The sequence below is a fragment of the Phytophthora infestans genome, genomic scaffold (assembly GCF_000142945.1).
Source record: "Phytophthora infestans T30-4 supercont1.45 genomic scaffold, whole genome shotgun sequence".
In the NCBI taxonomy this organism is placed as follows: Eukaryota; Oomycota; class Peronosporomycetes; order Peronosporales; family Peronosporaceae; genus Phytophthora; species Phytophthora infestans.
The window spans coordinates 600,983-619,729 of NW_003303714.1; the positions used below are offsets into that span (position 1 = coordinate 600,983).

Here is an 18,747-nt window from a genome sequence, read left to right on the forward strand (position 1 = left end):
AGAGGCTCCTTTCATCTTTACGAACCCCCAGCCCGCTCGTCTGAAAGAGTATGTTGGCATGATCTTCATCATTAAAGTGACAACGTACTCGTTCGGCAGGCGGTAGTGAGCGAGAAGATTATCCTCGTACAGAGGGCCGACTGCACTGTAGCACAGGGACATAACGTACTCCACGCAGTAGTATTGATTGTCGACCAGCTAAAGTTAATAGATCTTTCTTCATATCTCCAACGCCAACGCCTTCCAGCCAATTTACTCCACCCGTTTAAACCCTCGAGTGTAACGGCGTAAACCATACGAAGTCATTCTAATGATTCGTCTTGTGATTTGTCGCTCCAGATTTCAAATACCTGTGATCATGAGCAAGGTCAGCCACCTTTTCCTTCAACTTCACTTAGCTTAGAACAACGTAGGCGCTACTTTCACTTTCATTACCATCGTGACTCTTACTGATGCTTTTGACCTTCTTTCCATCGGATTTACTTCGCTTTTCTGTAGAATCTTTATTTTTTACTGTTAGTCGGGGGGCGTTTGCCCAGATATGGGCAGTCTCTCACGTAGTGACTCTCATGGCAGTAATAATAGGTAGGCCCTTGTTTCTGTCCATTGCCGCCTTGCCCACGACCGGCACCATGTCCACCACCTTGCGCTCCTCCGCGTCCACCACGTCCTCGGCCACGGCCACGGCCACGTCCTCGACCACGTTCTCGTCTACGACCTCGGTCTCCACTAGCAACGAGAGCTTTGTCTTCTTCACCTTCGTTGCCTCCTTCCTTCTTCTGTGTTTACGCGTGGTCGTATGCCATCTCCAGCGCTTGCTCCAGTTGCTCATAGCTCGGTGGACCATCCGGCTTTTGAGTTGTGTGGCTCGCCAGAAACGTTTGGACGACGTTATCGTAGTCGTAAGGTAAAGAGCCAATTGGAATAGCCGACTTTTCATACTCTTCAACAGGTCTGCCGACCACCGAAATGATCTACATTATACGTCTCGTCTCACTTAAATGGTCTTGTACATTTTAATTGGACTCAGGACGTTCGCTCTCTCCTCAGCGTATTCAAGGTAAGTCTTCCACATAAATCGTCGCTTCAGACGCTCCATAACACGGTACGGTGTCGCTTCGTACTTGACTGTCTCCATTATCGGGTTCGTCATCGACTCATAGAGAATCTCCTCAGCATGCGACGTCTTCTCCACCCATTCCTCGTGATCGGACTGTTTACTCTCCTCAGGCTCTGTGACGTCCTTGATGCAGTACTGCCATATCTTCTTGCGCTGTAATTTGAGCTTGACACGCTCAAGCCACACCTCAAAGTCGATTCCGTCAAACGGTAGAATCTTTCTCTCGCCCTTCGATTCACTCACTGTTTTTTCTCTTCTGCCACCTTAACAGCTAGCGAGCTTCGCACTCGTAGGCGTTGGGCTCATAACCAAAAGAGGAAAGACTGTTAGCTAGCGCTCTTGACGAGCAGAAGACGACACGAGCTGGGCAGCAAAAAAGACACCCTTGTCTTCCTGTGTATTTCCTAAAGTGATCTTTGTCAACTGTTTGCTCTCTCCATTTCTCTCTGTCACTTTGGTCTCACGTGTACGCACCAAAATGTCATCGTCACTGGACGAACCATCGCTGTCGACTTGACGACGTCCGGCACCACCTTTGGGAGCTCGCGGACCGCCTCGGCGACCGAATGAACCGTCGTTGCCAGCGTGAACACGTTGCATATGGCTTTCCGAACGTGGGGTAACCATGTGCGAGTCCTGAAAGTACGGTGAAACTTCGGTATTGCCAAAGGCACCACGCTCAGCTCCACGCTTGGTCGGAGGTGTACGAACGAGTCGTTGGGGTGTCGGCGGCAGTGGAATCGTGGACGGATCTTCATCTTGAACGATCGCTCGACTTACAGGCTCCTTTCCGGCGTTGATGCCAACAGCGCCAAACGCCTTCCGAAGCTTCTTCTTCCATTTTTTAGAGCAGCTCCGGCTTCATGTGGACTCCAATCTTGGAGCGACATCGTTGAAGGGTACGTCTCGTTCTCGAAGCCCAACGACAACAGTAGTGAGACTGAATCCTCGGCAACTTGGCTAGTCGACACCGAGTTGACTGGGTATTATAGTTCCTGCGCAAGCGCAGGCCAGTCGGCCTTTCTCTTGGGGATGGGCTTGAACAGCTGTATCCACTCATCATTCTGCATCAGCGCTTGTACGCGGTCGAAAACGCGCTTGGCGGCTGGTGTATCACCGTTGATAGGTGGGCGAGGTGCCTTCAGCAATTCTGAATGCCTTACACTCGCCACCGAAGGTTTAGAACCCTCGGTCCCATCGTCATACTCTTCGTAGGCCGGTTCTGGTCCCGCCACATCATCGGGCTCGTCGGCGAGGTTCCCCGAAAGGGACCTGGTCGCCCCGCTCAGCCCAGATGATAGCGTGGCCGTCTCCGGCGTCGCTGCGCCTGGCTCTGGAGTCGGCCTCTTGTCTTCGTTATCTTCGTAATCGTGGGCGTCAGGACCGATGCCCGCTTCGTCGTCGAAGCTCACGGAAAGCGCGGTGGCGGCTGCAAAGCGCGCAACCGGGCTTGAACTGGCGTTGCGAGCCCCGTCAGACTTGGCAGGCGTAACTGGTACCGTCGGCTGTCCTTTCGCCATGTTTCTTGTTTTCGTTTCTTGTTCTTCCTCTCTTGGTAGCTCGTAAAATGGAAGGTCATTCAAACAGCTCACAATGGTCACAATCGGTTCCCGGGTCGCGGCACCAGTTCTGGTGTTGGAATTCCCACGTACAAATGTAGTTAGGACGTTCCCACAACAATACGTCTACGAGGATAGTAAACGATCGTTTGGGCGGACCTGAAGACCCCAGTTCTGCCCTTGCACCGGAACAAACTGAACCTTGTAAACTACTTATATAGGCCAACCAGTAAAAATAAGAGCACACTACTAGCACGAGCAAAGCTAGCAGGTGTTTTGAATCCTCGTGGTCTCAACAGCGGAAGGGTACCAGGCACGGGTAAGCCTTTTACGATGTCACCGAGTGTTCAACTCTCGGTTGGAAGAATTAAAGGTTCCCAGCTCGTTCCGGGCATACAGCCCGCAGATGCCCTACCTCACCACATTCGTGGCATTGTCTCGTTTCCTTGCCTCACCGCTCGCCCACGGCATTCATCACCTTCTTGCCAAGATTATTGTATCTGGTGGGCTCCAGTGCCCACAACTGCGCGAAATGCGCCAGCTCCTCCGCCTGTTGCAAGTAATCGGCTCTAGTCGCATCCACCTTGGCCATCAGTACGGTCCACAGTTCCACCGAGGCGTACTAGGCAATGTTGTTCAAAATCAGGTAATCGGTTCCTCCGCCATACACCTTGGATATCGCTACAAAGTACAGGTTGTGTTCTGACCAGGTCCTCTTTGCGTCCTTCGACGCTGTAAGCAGTTTCATGGCCTGAGCCGGTGCTATGTTGGTCTTAAACGCCTCTAACATGCGTTCCATAACGTATTGTAAAGTAGGAAGTTGAGACCACCAGAGCTCCACTTGTTTATTGTAGTAGCGCTCAGCCGTTCCCGTAAGATAGTGTCCAAGCAGGCCACCTTCACGTCAACGGACCGCACAAAACCACACGCCGACTGGCCTAGCGCAGCTTGGAGTTCAAAACGGCGTCGACCCGAGACCGACGGACAGTTCATTCCCGTCAAAATGACGAATTGCCAGCTTTTTCTGGCACGCATCTGGATACCAGACCACTGCTTGGTGCTGCCCAGGGAACCTTCCCGCTCCCGGCTGTACTTGCGGTTCTCATGGAGGCCGCTGTGCGTGCTGCGGCTGTTCAGGCTGTGCAGGTTGCGCGGGCGGATCTTCTTGTGCCGCTGCATACAGTCGTTGTAAGTGTGACAGGAGCAGGCCGTAACCCGGCTGCTGCTGCGCGAAATACTGCGGCTGTACTGTTGGTCTCCGCAGCGTGTTCGTCACAGGTGTCTGCGTAGGCCCATCCCGTGAGTCTATGTGGATTCGCGCGCCACGGCCGAGGCTCGATGCGAACAAGCACGAGTTCATAGGAGGTGTCATCGGAGCGTCAACGTGTTCACGGGCTCTCCCGCCGGCAAGCTTTTTCTCGATCTTGGTCTCTGATTCTTTCAGTCTGTCGAGTCGGCCAGCTAGGCCGCGTATCAGCGTTAGTAGCTCAGATACGCTGTCACCTCCGACTTCGGGCCCTTGGCTCGTACCGTCGCCTCTTTCGTGGGCAACGGTAGTGTGCTTCTATTCATGGTCTTCCGCCACTCCAATCATTTCGCGATTGGGCACGGACGTCGGCGCGTTTCCAGGCGCATCGTCATGAGCGGTCTTGTTCATAGCATCGTTCATTTGGGCTCAACCCCTGTTAAATACACAGTCTCTCAACCCGCGGGTCTGTGAGGAAAGCAGAAGGTAGTAGAAGATAAAAGATGAAGTGAGATTGAATCGCAGTTTCCTCAGTGTCAGTCCGTTCCTATGCGTGTCGCTCTCACAGCCACACAACAAAGCCCCCATGCAGATTCACCGAGCGTTGGTAGCTCAGATACGTTGTCACCTCCGCCTTTGGGCCATTGGCTCGTACCGTCGCCTCTTTCGTGGGCAACGGTAGTGTGCTTCTATTCATGGTCTTCCGCCACTCCAATCTTTTCGCGATTGGGCACGGACGACGGCGTGTTTCCAGGCGCATCGTCATGAGCAATCTTGTTCATAGCATCGTTCATTTAGGCTCAAATACTGTTAAATACACAGTCTCTCAACCCGCGGGTCGGTGACGAAAGCAGAAGGTAGTAGAAGATAAAAGATGAAGTGAGATTGAATCGCAGTTTCCTCCGTGTCAGTCCGTTCCTATACGTGTCGCTCTCAGAGCCACACAAAACGTTATGTTGCAGATTCACCGAACGCACACAGTGCCACACCACTTTGGCACTATTCAAATATCTGCAGTGGTACTTGCCCGACGCACCCTCTTCTGGTCCGCATGATCCGCGCAATGCACCCGTCTCCTTTCAACAAAAATGCCACGAGATCTCGGAGATGCGCGGGTCTCCTCCTACCATGGTGTTGTGGTGTAGTGATTTCTCCGTAGTTGCGGATTATCATCCGTCGACAAATTACGTGACACCGCCCAAGCGACAAAGCCTCGGTCATGTGATGTACGGTGACGCCAAGGTGCAAGAGACTCGACGGCGTCACTACCGAACTCTTGACGGATATTGGATACGGTTCATATGTCACTGAATCCAGGCTGTCCTGATTATTAACAATTGATTCCTATTCAGCGGACCATCTACGATACGAACCCTCGGTGGCGGTTGGGATGAGTTCGCGGAAGATTTAGCGACCCTTTGGAAGCACGTTCACCTTCTGGGACAGGGCGCGGACCGTTAAAGATACTCATGCGACGGTGCAGACGACGCTTGGCATGCAAGAAGATCCATAACGGATCATTGTTCACTTGATATTTGTAAACTTGATTAGGACTTCTTATTAGGAATAGACCCGGAAGGGTAAGCTTAAATACAGAACAGAATTTCCACTCAAGCACACAGAGCGCCGTCCGGCTTCAAGGTAAGCGTCAGGTCAAGCTTGTTTGAGTGTCTTATGCCTGTCGGTGAACTCGAAGCTCTGTAGCGAGGGCTCATCCGGCAAGGCCAAGAGACTTTGTGTATTGGCCGATTACTATCGGGAGGTTTTACGTGACGGCTTATTGTTGCCTATTTGCCCGACTGGGAGTGCTTGAATTGCACCATGGTTCTGCTCGCTGGATGCAGCAAGCGGCTTCTGGGTGGTCATGATGACCTTGCGAGCACATAAAATGTCGGCGTGTCTGCACACTCGGACACTTCGAGTGGTTACGCATGCCCTTCGGGTTAAAGAACGCACCGATGATCCCCCAGCGTATGATTGACAGCGCACTCTGAGGGTTCGTTCAATCTAAAGAAGGATGGTTTTGAATACTCGGAAAAGATGCGTTTATCTGAAGAACAAGCCAAGGAACGTCGTGGGCCAAGCGCCGAGGGTTCGTTTAAAACGAAGTTCGCGGCAGACCGCGAAGCACCGGTGGAGACCGACCCTGTACTACAACTCGTCAACAGCCCCGTCGCTGACATGTTTACGAACGGGGAGCCAGACGAATCATCGCTGGTACCCGTGTCCCGTGTTTGGTCGACGGTCGTTTGTGGATGATATTTGCTTCGGTGGCGAGGATTTCGACAGTTGCCTGGCGACGCTGGACCGATTGGTGGCAAGATTTACACAGTGTCGGGTCAGCATTAGCTTCACCAAAAGCATCGTCTGCCATTCCAAGGTGGACTTTCTGTCGCCTAAAATTTCGTCAGAAGGTATCAGGGCTGATCCAAAGAAGCTTGCGGCCATCACCGAGCTTTCGCTTCCTACGAGTAAGAAGGGCATGCAGTCGTTTCTTAAAGCGGTTAATTACTACAGCCGCTTCATTCAAGACTTCACGGTCTACGGTGCGGCGCTGTACCAGCTTAAAGATGAAGACTTTGCCGTTGAAGGTGGTCTTTCTGTGGCACGTCGTTCCTTCGAAAAATTGAAGACGAGTGTTTCACATTCACCCATCCTAAGGCACTTCGACCGGTCGAAGGAGGTCCACGGCATGTTCTTTGCGAGTGAATGGGCGTTGAGCACTACGCTAATGCAAGAACACGAAGGCAAGTTACACCCCGTACGGTTCCTCGGTCGTGTGCTCAAGGAGACCGAGATGAACTACTATCCTTCCAAGAAGTCAGATTTGGCGTTACTTCTGCTGTTGAAGATCTGTTACGTCCAGCTGGCAGGAAAGACGCTACATGTCTATACACGATTTTTGACGCTAGAGTGGGTGCACAAGTCGAAGTCTCTCTTCGGACGCGCGGTCCAGCTCGCCGTACTGCTTCGCAGTGGCATTTGAAGGTGCAGCGCGTGAAGGAGAAGATGTCGCCTTCGCGCAGCTACTGCAGTCAAGCATCACGAGCTTCGTCGACCTGGAATACTCACTCGCGCCGGTGGCACCTCCAAACAAGGGTTCTCCGACTATTCGAATGGACCCCGCGTTGCTGTACGCCAGGCTTCCCCGTAATTACAGCGGATTCGTCATGTCTTTTGACGGATCAGCGAAGCCAGAGAAGTACGGTGGCTACGGGAGTTGTTAATGGGTGCTGTGGAGCTTTCCTGAGTGGAAGATAGTGATTGCTGCAAACGCTTGCCTCTCGGTCACCACGGTGAATGAAGCAGAGTATACAGGTATGATAAACGGTGTCAAGCCTGCTATTGCGCACGGTGCCGAGGATTTAGTCATCGTTGGTGACTCAAGGCTCGCGATTCAACAATCCCTAGGGGTGATCGCACGCAGGAAGAAAACGTTGCTAGCGCTGTTGAATACTCACAAGGAACTCGCGGCCAAGCTTCGATCAGTTAAATATCTTCACGCTGTACGCGAATACAACGCTGCCGCGGATTCGTTAGCCACTGAAGCGCTGGAATCAAAGGTCAGTCGTGTCATCCTAGCTGAAACTCGCAAATCGGAATTGGCGTCGCTGAATCGCATTCGGAATAACCTCAGTAGAATCCAGAGACGGGTCAACGAGCACGCTTCGGTACACATTCACGAAACGCGTACCACGAGGATTGAAAAGCTCCGGATTACACTGGCACGGGAATTACGTGGTGCTGTACGGGTGCTGATGCGGCGCATTCATCCATCCAGTACGCCAGGGTTGACGAGCTTCGAGAGCCGGAACTTCGGAAATCCAGTCGGAAGTCCGAGGTGCGAACGGCAAGTTCTCGATCGGGTACCATGGCTCCGACGGCTCCAAAACCAACTCAGGACGAATGAACGGCGCGCCGGAGGTACCAGAGGAAACCAAGTCATGACTACACGCCATGTACTGTTCACGGTACGTGTTACGAAGACGATCGGCACGACGGTCGCGCTCACTAAAGAGCTTCTTCAACAGAGCTCTCAGTTCCTTCAAGCGCTCCTTGGCGTGGCCAACCTTTTTGGCTTCTTAAACGAGACCTCACTCAATACCAGCCAACGGAAGCCAGTGGAGACGCTCCCACAACGCGAACCCGAGGTCACTTTGCTTACCGCCGTCATCCCGAAGGTTCGCCCAGATCATCTTGAGACGAGTCTCAATCGGAGCACGCTTTGAGATGGGGACGCTCGGATCGAAGCCGACAGTGTCGAAGAGACAGACTTGAAGAGGATAGAGCTGCCGAAGTTGCTGGTACGGGTGATCAGGATACGAATAGTCAAAGTACGCTTGGAGACCCTCCAACGGTGTACGTACGGTCACCTCACCAGCTGGTTCAGGTAGGGTAAAGCTCAAGAGTCGCTCGAAACACTTCTTGGGACCTGCGTCAGTAAACTCCATGTTCAACTACGGAAGAGCCCACGGTGACAAGGTGGACGAAGCCGGTACCGTGGGGTGAGAACCTACCAACACCCGGTGAGGTAACGGCTCAACCGACGGTGCACCTCCACGACGCGGCACCGAAGTGTAGGTGGTCGTGATCATGCGCCCAGGTCCAGCATCGAGAGTCCAAGAAGACGGACGAGGAGACACCGGAACAGGAGGTGAAGATGATGGTGCTTGGTGACTTGCCGGTGACGAAGGAGGCGGACCGCCGACTATGATTGGATTAGTAATCATCGGCGAAGGATTTGGCCGAGGTGGAGGCGGAGGACGAGCTGGGCCAAGATTACTCCAGTTTCCGTCGGAATCTTAAATATCTTCGTCATCAAGTGTGCTCGAATGATCGGTAGGTGACGGAACATCGCCGCCACCACTGGGAGCATCAGGAGAATCATCCACCGAAGGTTCATTGTCATCCACGTCATCTCCACGATCGTCACCAGCATTTCCATCGTCATCAATCGCCATCGAAAGGTCGGGCGAAGACACGCTGGGTACGGCAGAAGTCGGAACAGTCGGAGCCGGCTTTATAGACACGGAGGCTGGTGGAGCAGCTTCAACAGGGGCAGGCCCTGCTGTCGAAACCACTCCCGAGACTTCAACTGTCTTGGACGTCGCAACAGACGACGACGCAGATTTGCCTTGTGGAACAGCATGGTCCGATTCTTCACCCTCATCACTTGAGCCGAACATGAGTCGAAATTGTTCGGCCTCACGCAGAGCTTCTTCAGCGGTACGTATGTCTGCTAAAGAAGGAGATATCGTTGAAGCTGGTGGCTTGGTCACATTGGGAGGACCCTGAGGCGGGGGCGAAGGCGCGTCAGGAGGACCGGGAACATCGTTGTGATCTCCAGGGTCCACATCTTTACCCGAAGACTGTGTGGCAGTTTCTTGAACCGATGGGACACTGCTTGGACCAGCATCCACCATGTCCACGTCACTCTGGTCGCCGCTGTAGGTCGACCACGGCGGGAGTGGAAGAAGACGCTGGTGTAGGGCGGTGGCGACCATGAGCTTGGAGACGACGGTACAGACTTGGCCGAATCTTCATATGACGACGGGGGAGCGCGAGGACGAGTCTTCTTGCGCTTCTTCTGGGCCGCTTTCTTCCACGCCTTCGGGCCGAATAGCGACCTACGAGCTGACTTGGGAGTTGAGGTGTCGGCAGGTGGCGCATCACCGAGCCCAGCAGCTGCCATCGAAGTACTGGCCTTGTCCGTCGGGATGGGAGCCTTGGCTTCGTCAAAGTCGTCCGGCTCGTCGTCTGAATCCTCGCCACCTGGTTGAAGGCGCTTGTGAAACTTCCCATGGGCCACTTGGTGAGCGGCCTTGGCCAAAGCTGCAGGGAGAGCTTGAGGATCGTCCGAAGACGCGACAGCAGACTGTATGCGCTGCAAAGCGACCAACGTCTCTTGATCCAAGTCCAGGGCGTTCATGCCCAGCTCACCCGCAGTCAGACCTATCACGAGGGATTGTGAACGGACGTTAGTTGCTGAACACACGGTGGAAAGAGCAACATAAGGAACGTACCATCAACGGCCAGTCGAAGTACCTCGGGATCCATCCCGGCCAGAATCACGTGTGCACGGAGGGTGCGATTCACTCAGAGGAGGCGAGTGTTACGGTCTTGCTGGTTCTCGAGGACCTTGAGCGTGTTGTTATCAACATACTTGCCCTGGGCAAGCTTGACCAGAAGGAGATGAAGCTTCCGAGTCTGCTCGGTCTTCGCTTCAATGGAGTACTTGTACACCTCGCGTTCGCGAGCCAGCTTTTTGTGCAACGTGGTGATGAAAACGTCCCGAGCTTGGACCTCGCAGTGCAGACGATTCAAGTCGTCTGCGTGTCGCTTCATGGTGGCTTGAACACTGGCGAGCATGGCGTCGCTCTTGGCGTTCGACTCGCGGAGAATCTTGACATTGTGGTGAAGGGCTTCGATCTCAGCGTTGGCAGCCTTGAGGAACGCCTCCGCGTCCTCACGAGCCATGATTTCGGGTGCCACCGAGCGTACGGCGGTAAAAGCCGCGGACTGAGTAAACTGCAACTGACGCTCCAAGTCGGCAACCCGTTCAGGTAATGCCGACAGCGCGTCAGGAAGAGGTTGTACAGCAGCGAGGACATCATCAAAACCAAAAGCAGTCTCGAGGCGACGTTGAGCGTGGACATCGCCGTGAAGAGAATGCACAACGCTGAGCTGCACTTGGAGACGAGCCATGGCAGTCAAGTACGGAATTATCGAGTTCATCATGTGATCGACCGATGACTCCGTACTTTCAGCCAGCATGGCGCGCATCGAATCCTCGATGAGTGGTGGGGTACCACCAACAGGTGCCGGAGGAGGAGCAGGAGCCATCTCCGCGGATTCAGCGGCGACAGGGAGTGCTGCAGGAGCTACCGCAGGGGGTGAAGAGTCCGGGGCAGGAAGCGCCTGAGGACCGGCTGATGACGCTGCTGTTGGAGGAAGTGTAGCAGGCGGAGGGGCGTTCGAAACATCGGTCTTGCTCTCCTAAGAAACAAGACGAGTAATGCATGGTGATGAGCAAGGCGCCGATGATTCAAGAGAAGAATGAGCTGACGTACCTCCAGCTGTTCACGCTCGCGACGTCGGCGAGGATTGAGACGATGAAACGCGTCGGACACGGCTCGATTCAAACGCTTGGACATACGGTGACTGAATGGTGAATTGGAGAATGAGAAAATGTCACAACGGGCACCAGTATCGTGGCTTCCATTGCGACAGGGGCAGTTGTGGTATAGTGATTTTTCCGTAGTTGCGGATTATCACCCGTCGACAAATTACGTGACACCGCCCAAGATGTTCAAGCGACGAACCCTCGGTCATGTGATGTACGGTGACGCCAAGGTGCAAGGGACTCGACGGCGTCACTACCGAACGCTCGACGGATATTGGATACGGCTCATATGTCACTGAATCCAGTCTGTCCTGATTATTAACAATTGATTCGCATTCAGCGGACCATCTACGATACGAACCCTCGGTGGCGGTTGGGATGAGTTCGCGGAAGATTTAGCGACCCTTTGGAAGCACGTTCACCGTCTGGGACAGGGCGCGGACCGTTAAAGATACTCATGCGACGGTGCAGACGACGCTTGGCATGCAAGAAGATCCATAACGGATCATTGTTCACTTGATATTTGTAAACTTGATTAGTACTTCTTATTAGGAATAGACCCGGAAGGGTAAGCTTAAATACAGAACAGAATTTCCACTCAAGCACACAGAGCGCCGTCCGGCTTCAAGGTAAGCGTCAGGTCAAGCTTGTTTGAGTGTCTTATGCCTGTCGGTGAACTCGAAGCTCTGTAGCGAGGGTTCATCCGGCAAGACCAAGAGATTTTGTGTATTGGCCGAATACTATCGGGAGGTTTTACATGACGGCTTATTGTTGCCTATTTGCCCGACTGGGAGTGCTTGAATTGCACCCCTTTTATTCTTCCAACCGAGTGTTAAACAGTCGGTGACCTCGTAAAATGCTTATTCGTGCCTGGTACCCTTCCGCTGTTGAGACCACGAGGATTTAAAACACCGGCTAGCTTTGCTCGTGCTAGAAGTGTGTTCTTATTTTTACTGGTTGGCCTATATAAGTAGTTTACAAGGTCCAGTTTGTCCCGGTGCAAGGGCAGAACTGGGTCTTCAGGTCCGTTCGAACGATCGTTTACTATCCTAGTAGACGTATTGTTGTGGAGACGTCCTAGCTACATTTGTACGTGGGAATTCCAACACCACAGTGTACCACAACGCTGTGTTCAGATCGAGATTGCCGTGGTCGCATTCGTAGCACAAGTCTGCCACAAAGGCCGCGACTGTGACGCTTTCGCCTATGATGGACAAGCAGCGATTGCACCTGGACGACTCGTAATACTGATCACAGTTCATCGCCACGAAAAACGAGGAATTGAGGCCGTACGGTGCCATACGCGCGCTTCAGTCCCTCCGAGGGCTGGTTCGAGGCTGTACGCCGTGGCTTTGCCTGTAAAGACTTCCTTGGCCAGCACAGGCCAGGTGGGGTACAAACATAGTTGCACCAATATCGACAGAAGAAGTTGTGCTGCTCGCATAGTACAGCAGCGTTGCCAGGAAGTCGGTCGCTTGGCAAAAGTAGCAGACCAAATTGCATTAGTTATTACTAGCCAAGCGCCGCCGCTACATTAGCTTTGGCCTAAACCCTGCTGAACCCCTTTGTGCCTAAATCCTTTTTTTTAATTATATTAATCTGGGTTAGCATCATATTGCCCGATTAAAGAAATTGCTCTAATGATCTTGCATCAATATTCATGATGCAATTTTTTATTAATATTATTGTTAGCTATCATTCACCTTCCACCTGCACCTCAAATAACATTTATACAAACGCTTCACAATATGTTTACTTTAGTCGATATCACGGACCAATTCTGAGCTCACATGATAGTAATGGTGTGTCCAGGTTGCACTTCTTAGTAAGAAGTTCTTACCCGCTTGTACTGCCTATTTGAGCTTGTAAGCGGCTAAAAACTGCTCACTTCTCACACAAAACTCAATGAAAGCTCGAAAATATTCGAATTGTAATGTTTTTATGCATGCAGCGTTCAGTTTGTGCTGACTCAGAATTAGTCATTAGACACTCGATTCCGTGTCAGTTTTGATGAAAGCGTTTCAATAATGTGTCGCAAGACGCCTTGCTGTTGTTGGTGTTGACGGTCGTGTTTTTTATGTGATAGCTTAACGATCATGGCATGATGGTTATTCATGATTTATTAAAGTCTCCAAGTTTATTAACGTTTCTTTATGGGGTCTACTTAATCAACTATATTTAACACCTCTCGTGATTTTGTTGTTGTATTTCCGCTCCATTTAAAATCTTGTCCTACGCCCCTGTCGGTGACACGTCCGCCAGTTAAATAGTATCGGGATCTTGCTGTCTAAACAACTCTTAGAAAACAATGGCTTACAGCAGTTACACATATGGGCTCATCTAAAGCTATCTTTTTTTACGGATCAAGTGACAGCGTTTATTATCACAGCGTTGTTCTTACGGCCAGCTTCTGTTGTACATGTACTACTATTTGCTAGCTTAGTCAGCTACCTCACACTCAGATAATAATTAATATTTCTATTACAAAACCGTTGCAGCTAATATTTTAGTCATTGAAACTTGCAGAAACTAATAAGAACATTGTACTACATAGCATTACGTATCGAAGGTCCCTAGTGGAGTCTGGTCAGATCATGAATACATGGTAGTTTCACAAAGCAGAGTTTCAGACTGCAGCAGAACCGCATGAATCCATGGCAGTGCTTTTTTTAATCAAGACTGTCGATGACAAGATTCATGACGATGCGCAGATCGACACGAGCTTCTGGGTTCACGCCAGGTGGAAGAGCTGCATTCGGGGGGATCGATAATATTCTGCGCATGTCGAAGGAGACATTGACAGCTGGTTGAGATCTGGTGCGTCGTCGAAACGTTCCACTTGCAGTTGGCGCTGGTAGAGTGCCAAGTACGGCGATGTCATAAAGCGCGTATCGCATTTGAACACCTTGAGGACTGATTTTCAGCAGGAGAATATACTGGATTCCACTGTAATTGCACCACCATTGAGCAGCTGCTTCCAGACTCGCCCACGTCTGAGATCTTCCAATCTCCACAGCCAGTGTCACCCAATCGGTAGCGGTGCGGGGTGCCGGTGCCGGTGTTCGGTTGAGCGTCGTTCTCTTTGGGCCAAAACTCGTATCGGCCTCCTTGTTCGGGTTGCCAGCTATTCTCGCTGTCATCGAGCGGCAACTTGCAACCTCGAGATCATTGCCTGATGCCCGATTGAACATTTTATCGAAAGATGCCGCAGTGCTTTCATGCACTTTCGTTGGAAGTTCGACAATCACGATACGCCCATCGTTGAGGGCGAGAAATCGAAGTGGAATCCGCAGCCCTTCGCCGTCTCCAACATACTCATTGAAAGCAGCAATAGAGACTCCCTCACAAACGACGTACGGATCAAGTTCGTCGTCATCTTGATCGAAGTAGTTGCAATCACTTCAAGCTTCAGCGCATCCATGGCGCCGCGGATTTCATCGGCGGTTTTTGAAGTCGTCATACTTGCTGCGACTGTTGATGTTGGCCGGACCACGTCGTATATTGCGCTGGAAGAACAATACGAATCCCCGTCGCAGTATGCGCTCATTTTTCTCTTCTCTTTCTTGAAAATTGAGCAAAGGTTTCGCTCGAAACGGGTGTAGGGGAAGGAAGTCATTCTAGATAAGACCTTGTTCTCAGGTTGACGTATGCATACCGAAACGAAGCTTCTTGGTTTGTCCGAGGTAGGTCCTATTAATACCAAGAGTGTGGGGTCGAGGACGGAATCTGAGAAAAGAAGATTATCAGCTGAAAGCTTCCCCGCGCAGAATTAAGTCTGCGAACTAAATAAACAGCAGTTCAGACAGTCCTGATGCTAGTACAGTACTGCACCCCGTTTTCGCGCCATTGGACCTTTCGGATGTTATGATACCGAATCCAAATGAGCAAAAGTCTGTTAGCTAAAATCTGATTTATTGGCAAATCCTATATGGTCCACCACGCGAAAACGGGGTGCAGTATTGTACCACCAAGCTACCGGTATCACAAAAGTGTAAGAAATCAATTTTTACGGGGTGCTCTTATTTTTGCTACTTTCTACTTTCTTTCTTACGAATATTATTTAAATCTTGGTAAGCAATATTTCGAAAGTCCTAATATCCCATCATATGTTATCCTCGAGCTTCAAAAGAGTCGAAAATGGATCGATTACTGCGTCGTGGCCCAGGGCCAGCGAGTACAGCGACGGCGATGGACGTGCATTAAAACTCCCTCAGAACGTGGAGGACACGCTAGCCAAAGTATCTTCCTCGTGTTGCAGTCCTGTATCAAGTTGACTGCCAGGTCTCACCAACGTCTCATGTACAGGTTTTGCCCTCGGAGGACCTGCTGGACCGACCTGAGTTCGATGCGCGCGAGTTCATCAACCGAAACTTTCCGGACGAGCAGAGTCTGGGGGACATTGGTGACTTTGTGAGCCGTCTCCGCGGGCGTATGAAGGAGCTCGACGACTCGCTGTCTCAGGCGTCACAAGACCAGAGTTTAGCGGCACATCAGGCGCTTGTTGGTCTGAAGGAAGCGAAAACGGCGAGTCAGCAGCTTTTCCACAAGATCCACGATATCCGAGGGAAGGCAGAGCAGATCGAGGTCATGGTGCAGGAGATCTGTCGCGACATCAAGCAGCTCGACTATGCTAAGCGCCATCTGCAGACCACGCTCACGGCGCTTAAGCGGCTGCACATGCTGGTTATTGCCGTTGATCAGCTAGAGTTTATGTCCTCGCAACGTAATTATCGCGAGGCCGCATCTTTGCTCAAAGCTGTCAACTAACTCTTCACCTGTGCGCACATTGCAGGAAGAACTTGGCGGACAGATCTTTGCCGACTTTCGGTCTATTGGCCCCATGGAGTCGTTGGAGGACAATTTTCCATCCGAAGAAGAACGACAAGCTGTCTTTGCCAACCTCTCGGCTGCGCGTGCAGCTGTCGATGCCTTGGGCAAAGCAACCAGAGAGAAACTGGTCCATTTATTTTGTGACGAACAGTTGATGTCCTACGAGAGACTTTACGGGGACGGGGGAGAGTGCGCTAGGTTGCACCAGGCCGAAACGAGATACAAGTGGTTCTACAATCTCCTTGCTGCCATCGACGATCGCTTGAACGCTATTTTCCCAAAGCATTGGCGAATGGCTCGACGGATGTGCATTCAGTTCTGTGAACGAACGCGGACCCATTTACTTGCACAAATAGGAGCGCACACTCCAGACGAGATGGACGTGACTTTGCTGCTGAAGTCTCTACAACGAACGCTCATGTTTGAACGTGACGCAGCACAGCGCTTCGAAGGGATGGCCGATGGAGAAGAGCTTCAGGAAGTGGAACTGGACGAGAACGGCGATGCCATTGACCCACATTTCGCTGAAGGAATCAAGAGAAAACATCGTCGTAAGAAGCGTGAGGCGGAGCGTAAGGCGCTAGAAGAAGAAATGGAGAAGAACGGTGAGCTCACGGGCGACAATAACCAGGGCTTGCCGACTATTCGGGGAATGATATCTCGCTCATTCGACCCGTTCATGACGGCGTATGTAGCACTGGAGCGTAAGAACATGGAGCAGATGATCAACGAGGTGATGAGCGCCGAGTTGGTGGATCGGAACGGCCAGCTGCCAGTGTTCTCGAGCTCCGTGAACATGTTTGCCTACATTCGCAATTCAATTAAACGATGTACGGCCCTGACAAACGGCCAGACGTTCTTTGACCTCCAGAACGAGTTCAAACACTGCTTTCAGCTCTACTCGCAACGACTTCTCGCGAAACTCCCTGCTGCCTCGACTGGGCCATCAGGCGGTCTGGATTCTTCAAGCAGTGGTGCGAGCAACAAGGTCAAATTGAGCGATAAACAGGAAGAGGAACTATGTTTCGTAATCAATACGGCCGAGTACTGCGCTGAGACGCTGCCATCTCTGGAGGAAGTAATTCGAGCGAAGATTGACAAGGCATATAGTGAAGCCATTGAGTTATCACAAGAGATCGATACGTTCCACGACGTGGGCGCCGCAGCCATGAAGTGTATCGTTGCTGGATTGGAGACGTCGCTGGATGACGATTTGAACGCACTCCACAAGGCCAACTGGCAGACATGGGAAGCCGTGGGCGACGAGAGTTTGTACGTTACGCAAATGGGCGAGAAGCTGCAGACGTTTGTGCCGGTGTTGCGCCAAATGCTGTCTGGACTGTACTTTACCAACTTTTGCGATAAGTTCGCGGCGTCCTTCGTGCCCAAGATCTTGCAGGCCGTGTACAAGTGCCGAAGGATGAACCAGGTAGCAACGCAGCAACTTCTTCTTGACGTGTACGCTCTCAAGACGTTGTTCCTTCAACTGCCAGTGCTGAACAACGACGGCTTCCAATCCTCTTCCACCTCAACGAGCACAGCGACGATCCCGTCGCGTTATACCAAGTTCGTCTCGAACGAGATGGCGACGGTGGAAAACGTGCTGAAGCTAATTGGCACTCCGAACGAAATGCTCGTCGAGAGCTTCAAGATCATGTGGCCTGAGGGTTCTGCGGAGGATTTTCAGAATATTATGGCTGTGAAAGGGCTCAAGAAGAGTGAGCTGGCGGCGTATCTCGACACATTGGGGATGCAGCGCAAGCCCACGGGTAAGATCGCGGAAATGGAGGGCAAGATGAGCGACATGACGGAGAACTGGAAGAAAAACATGCAGAACTTTGCCAAGGTGCCTTTCACATTCACGGGCAGAATGAACACCAATGCACATCAACAGGGCTAGCTTGCAACTATCCGAGCAAAAAAAAACATTTGACTGCAAATGCGTTCACTCAGAAACACAATAAATACATTCGTAAAGTGCCAAAGCGACAGATGCAATGTCAACACACCATTTAATCTTAATATGCACTTCAGGGTTCTAGTAAAACTTCATTCTTCGTCGCTTATAAGCTTGCCAAGCCGTGTAGTGTGCAGTTGCACCTGTAATGTCGGTAATCACCGTCGTGGTGGCGCCACCACTGGTTCCGGCTTTCGAGCTCGTGGAGTCATCTGTCATGGGGCAGTCACTGAAGTCGGAGGATTTTAGCGTTGCTTTGGACGTGATTCCCTGGTTAGACGTGATTTTCACGTTGACATTCTCCATGTCAATGGCTTCAGATGGTGAAACTTGGTAAAAGGAAGTTACTCCGATAACTTCGCCTTCCACGCCATTAATTTCCATCAATTTGATGCCGTCGCGCGAGTTTGGCACCTGCAATGCGAACCACTGTGGGTTGCTGCCTTCCTTCCAGCAGAAAGTCTCTTGTTCGTCCGGGCAAGGCGTAAAATGCCACGAGATCTCGGAGATGCGCGGGTCTCCTCCTACCACGGTGTACCACAACGCTGTGTTCAGATCGAGATTGCCGTGGCCGCATTCGTAGCACAGGTCTGCCACAAAGGCCGTGACTGTGCCGCTTTCGCCTGTGATGGACAAGCAGCGACTGCAGCTGGACGACTCGTAATACTGATCATAGTTCATCGCCACGAAAAGCGAGGAATTGAGGCCGTACGGTGCCATACGCGCGCTACAACTCCCTCCGAGGGCTGATTCGAGGCCGTACGTCGTGGCTTTGCCTGTGAAGACTTCCTTGGCCAGCACAAGCCAGGTGGGGTACAAACATAGTTGCACTAATATCGACAGAAGAAGTTGTGCTGCTCTCATGGTACAGCAGAGTTGCCAGGAAGCCGGTGACTTGGCAAAAGTAGAAGA

At 51.7% G+C, this 18,747-nt stretch overlaps 2 protein-coding genes across 2 annotated transcripts; one reads left to right on the forward strand and one right to left on the reverse strand.

Annotated features, from left to right (window-relative positions):
• Positions 1-15,154: 15,154 nt before the first annotated feature.
• On the forward strand, positions 15,155-17,778 carry PITG_16314 (vacuolar protein sorting-associated protein 53; the record flags this gene model as incomplete). The annotated part of the gene is made up of 3 exons (XM_002897331.1): positions 15,155-15,286; positions 15,354-15,806; positions 15,859-17,778. 3 exons carry the CDS (start codon positions 15,155-15,157, stop codon positions 17,776-17,778), a joined length of 2,505 nt encoding a protein of 834 aa, XP_002897377.1.
• Positions 17,779-17,916: 138 nt separating this feature from the next.
• PITG_16315 (uncharacterized protein) lies at positions 17,917-18,699 on the reverse strand (the record flags this gene model as incomplete). Its single annotated transcript, XM_002897332.1, has 1 exon — positions 17,917-18,699. The coding sequence occupies one exon, from the start codon at positions 18,697-18,699 to the stop codon at positions 17,917-17,919; it is 783 nt and encodes a 260-aa protein (XP_002897378.1).
• Between the last annotated feature and the right edge of the window lie 48 nt (positions 18,700-18,747).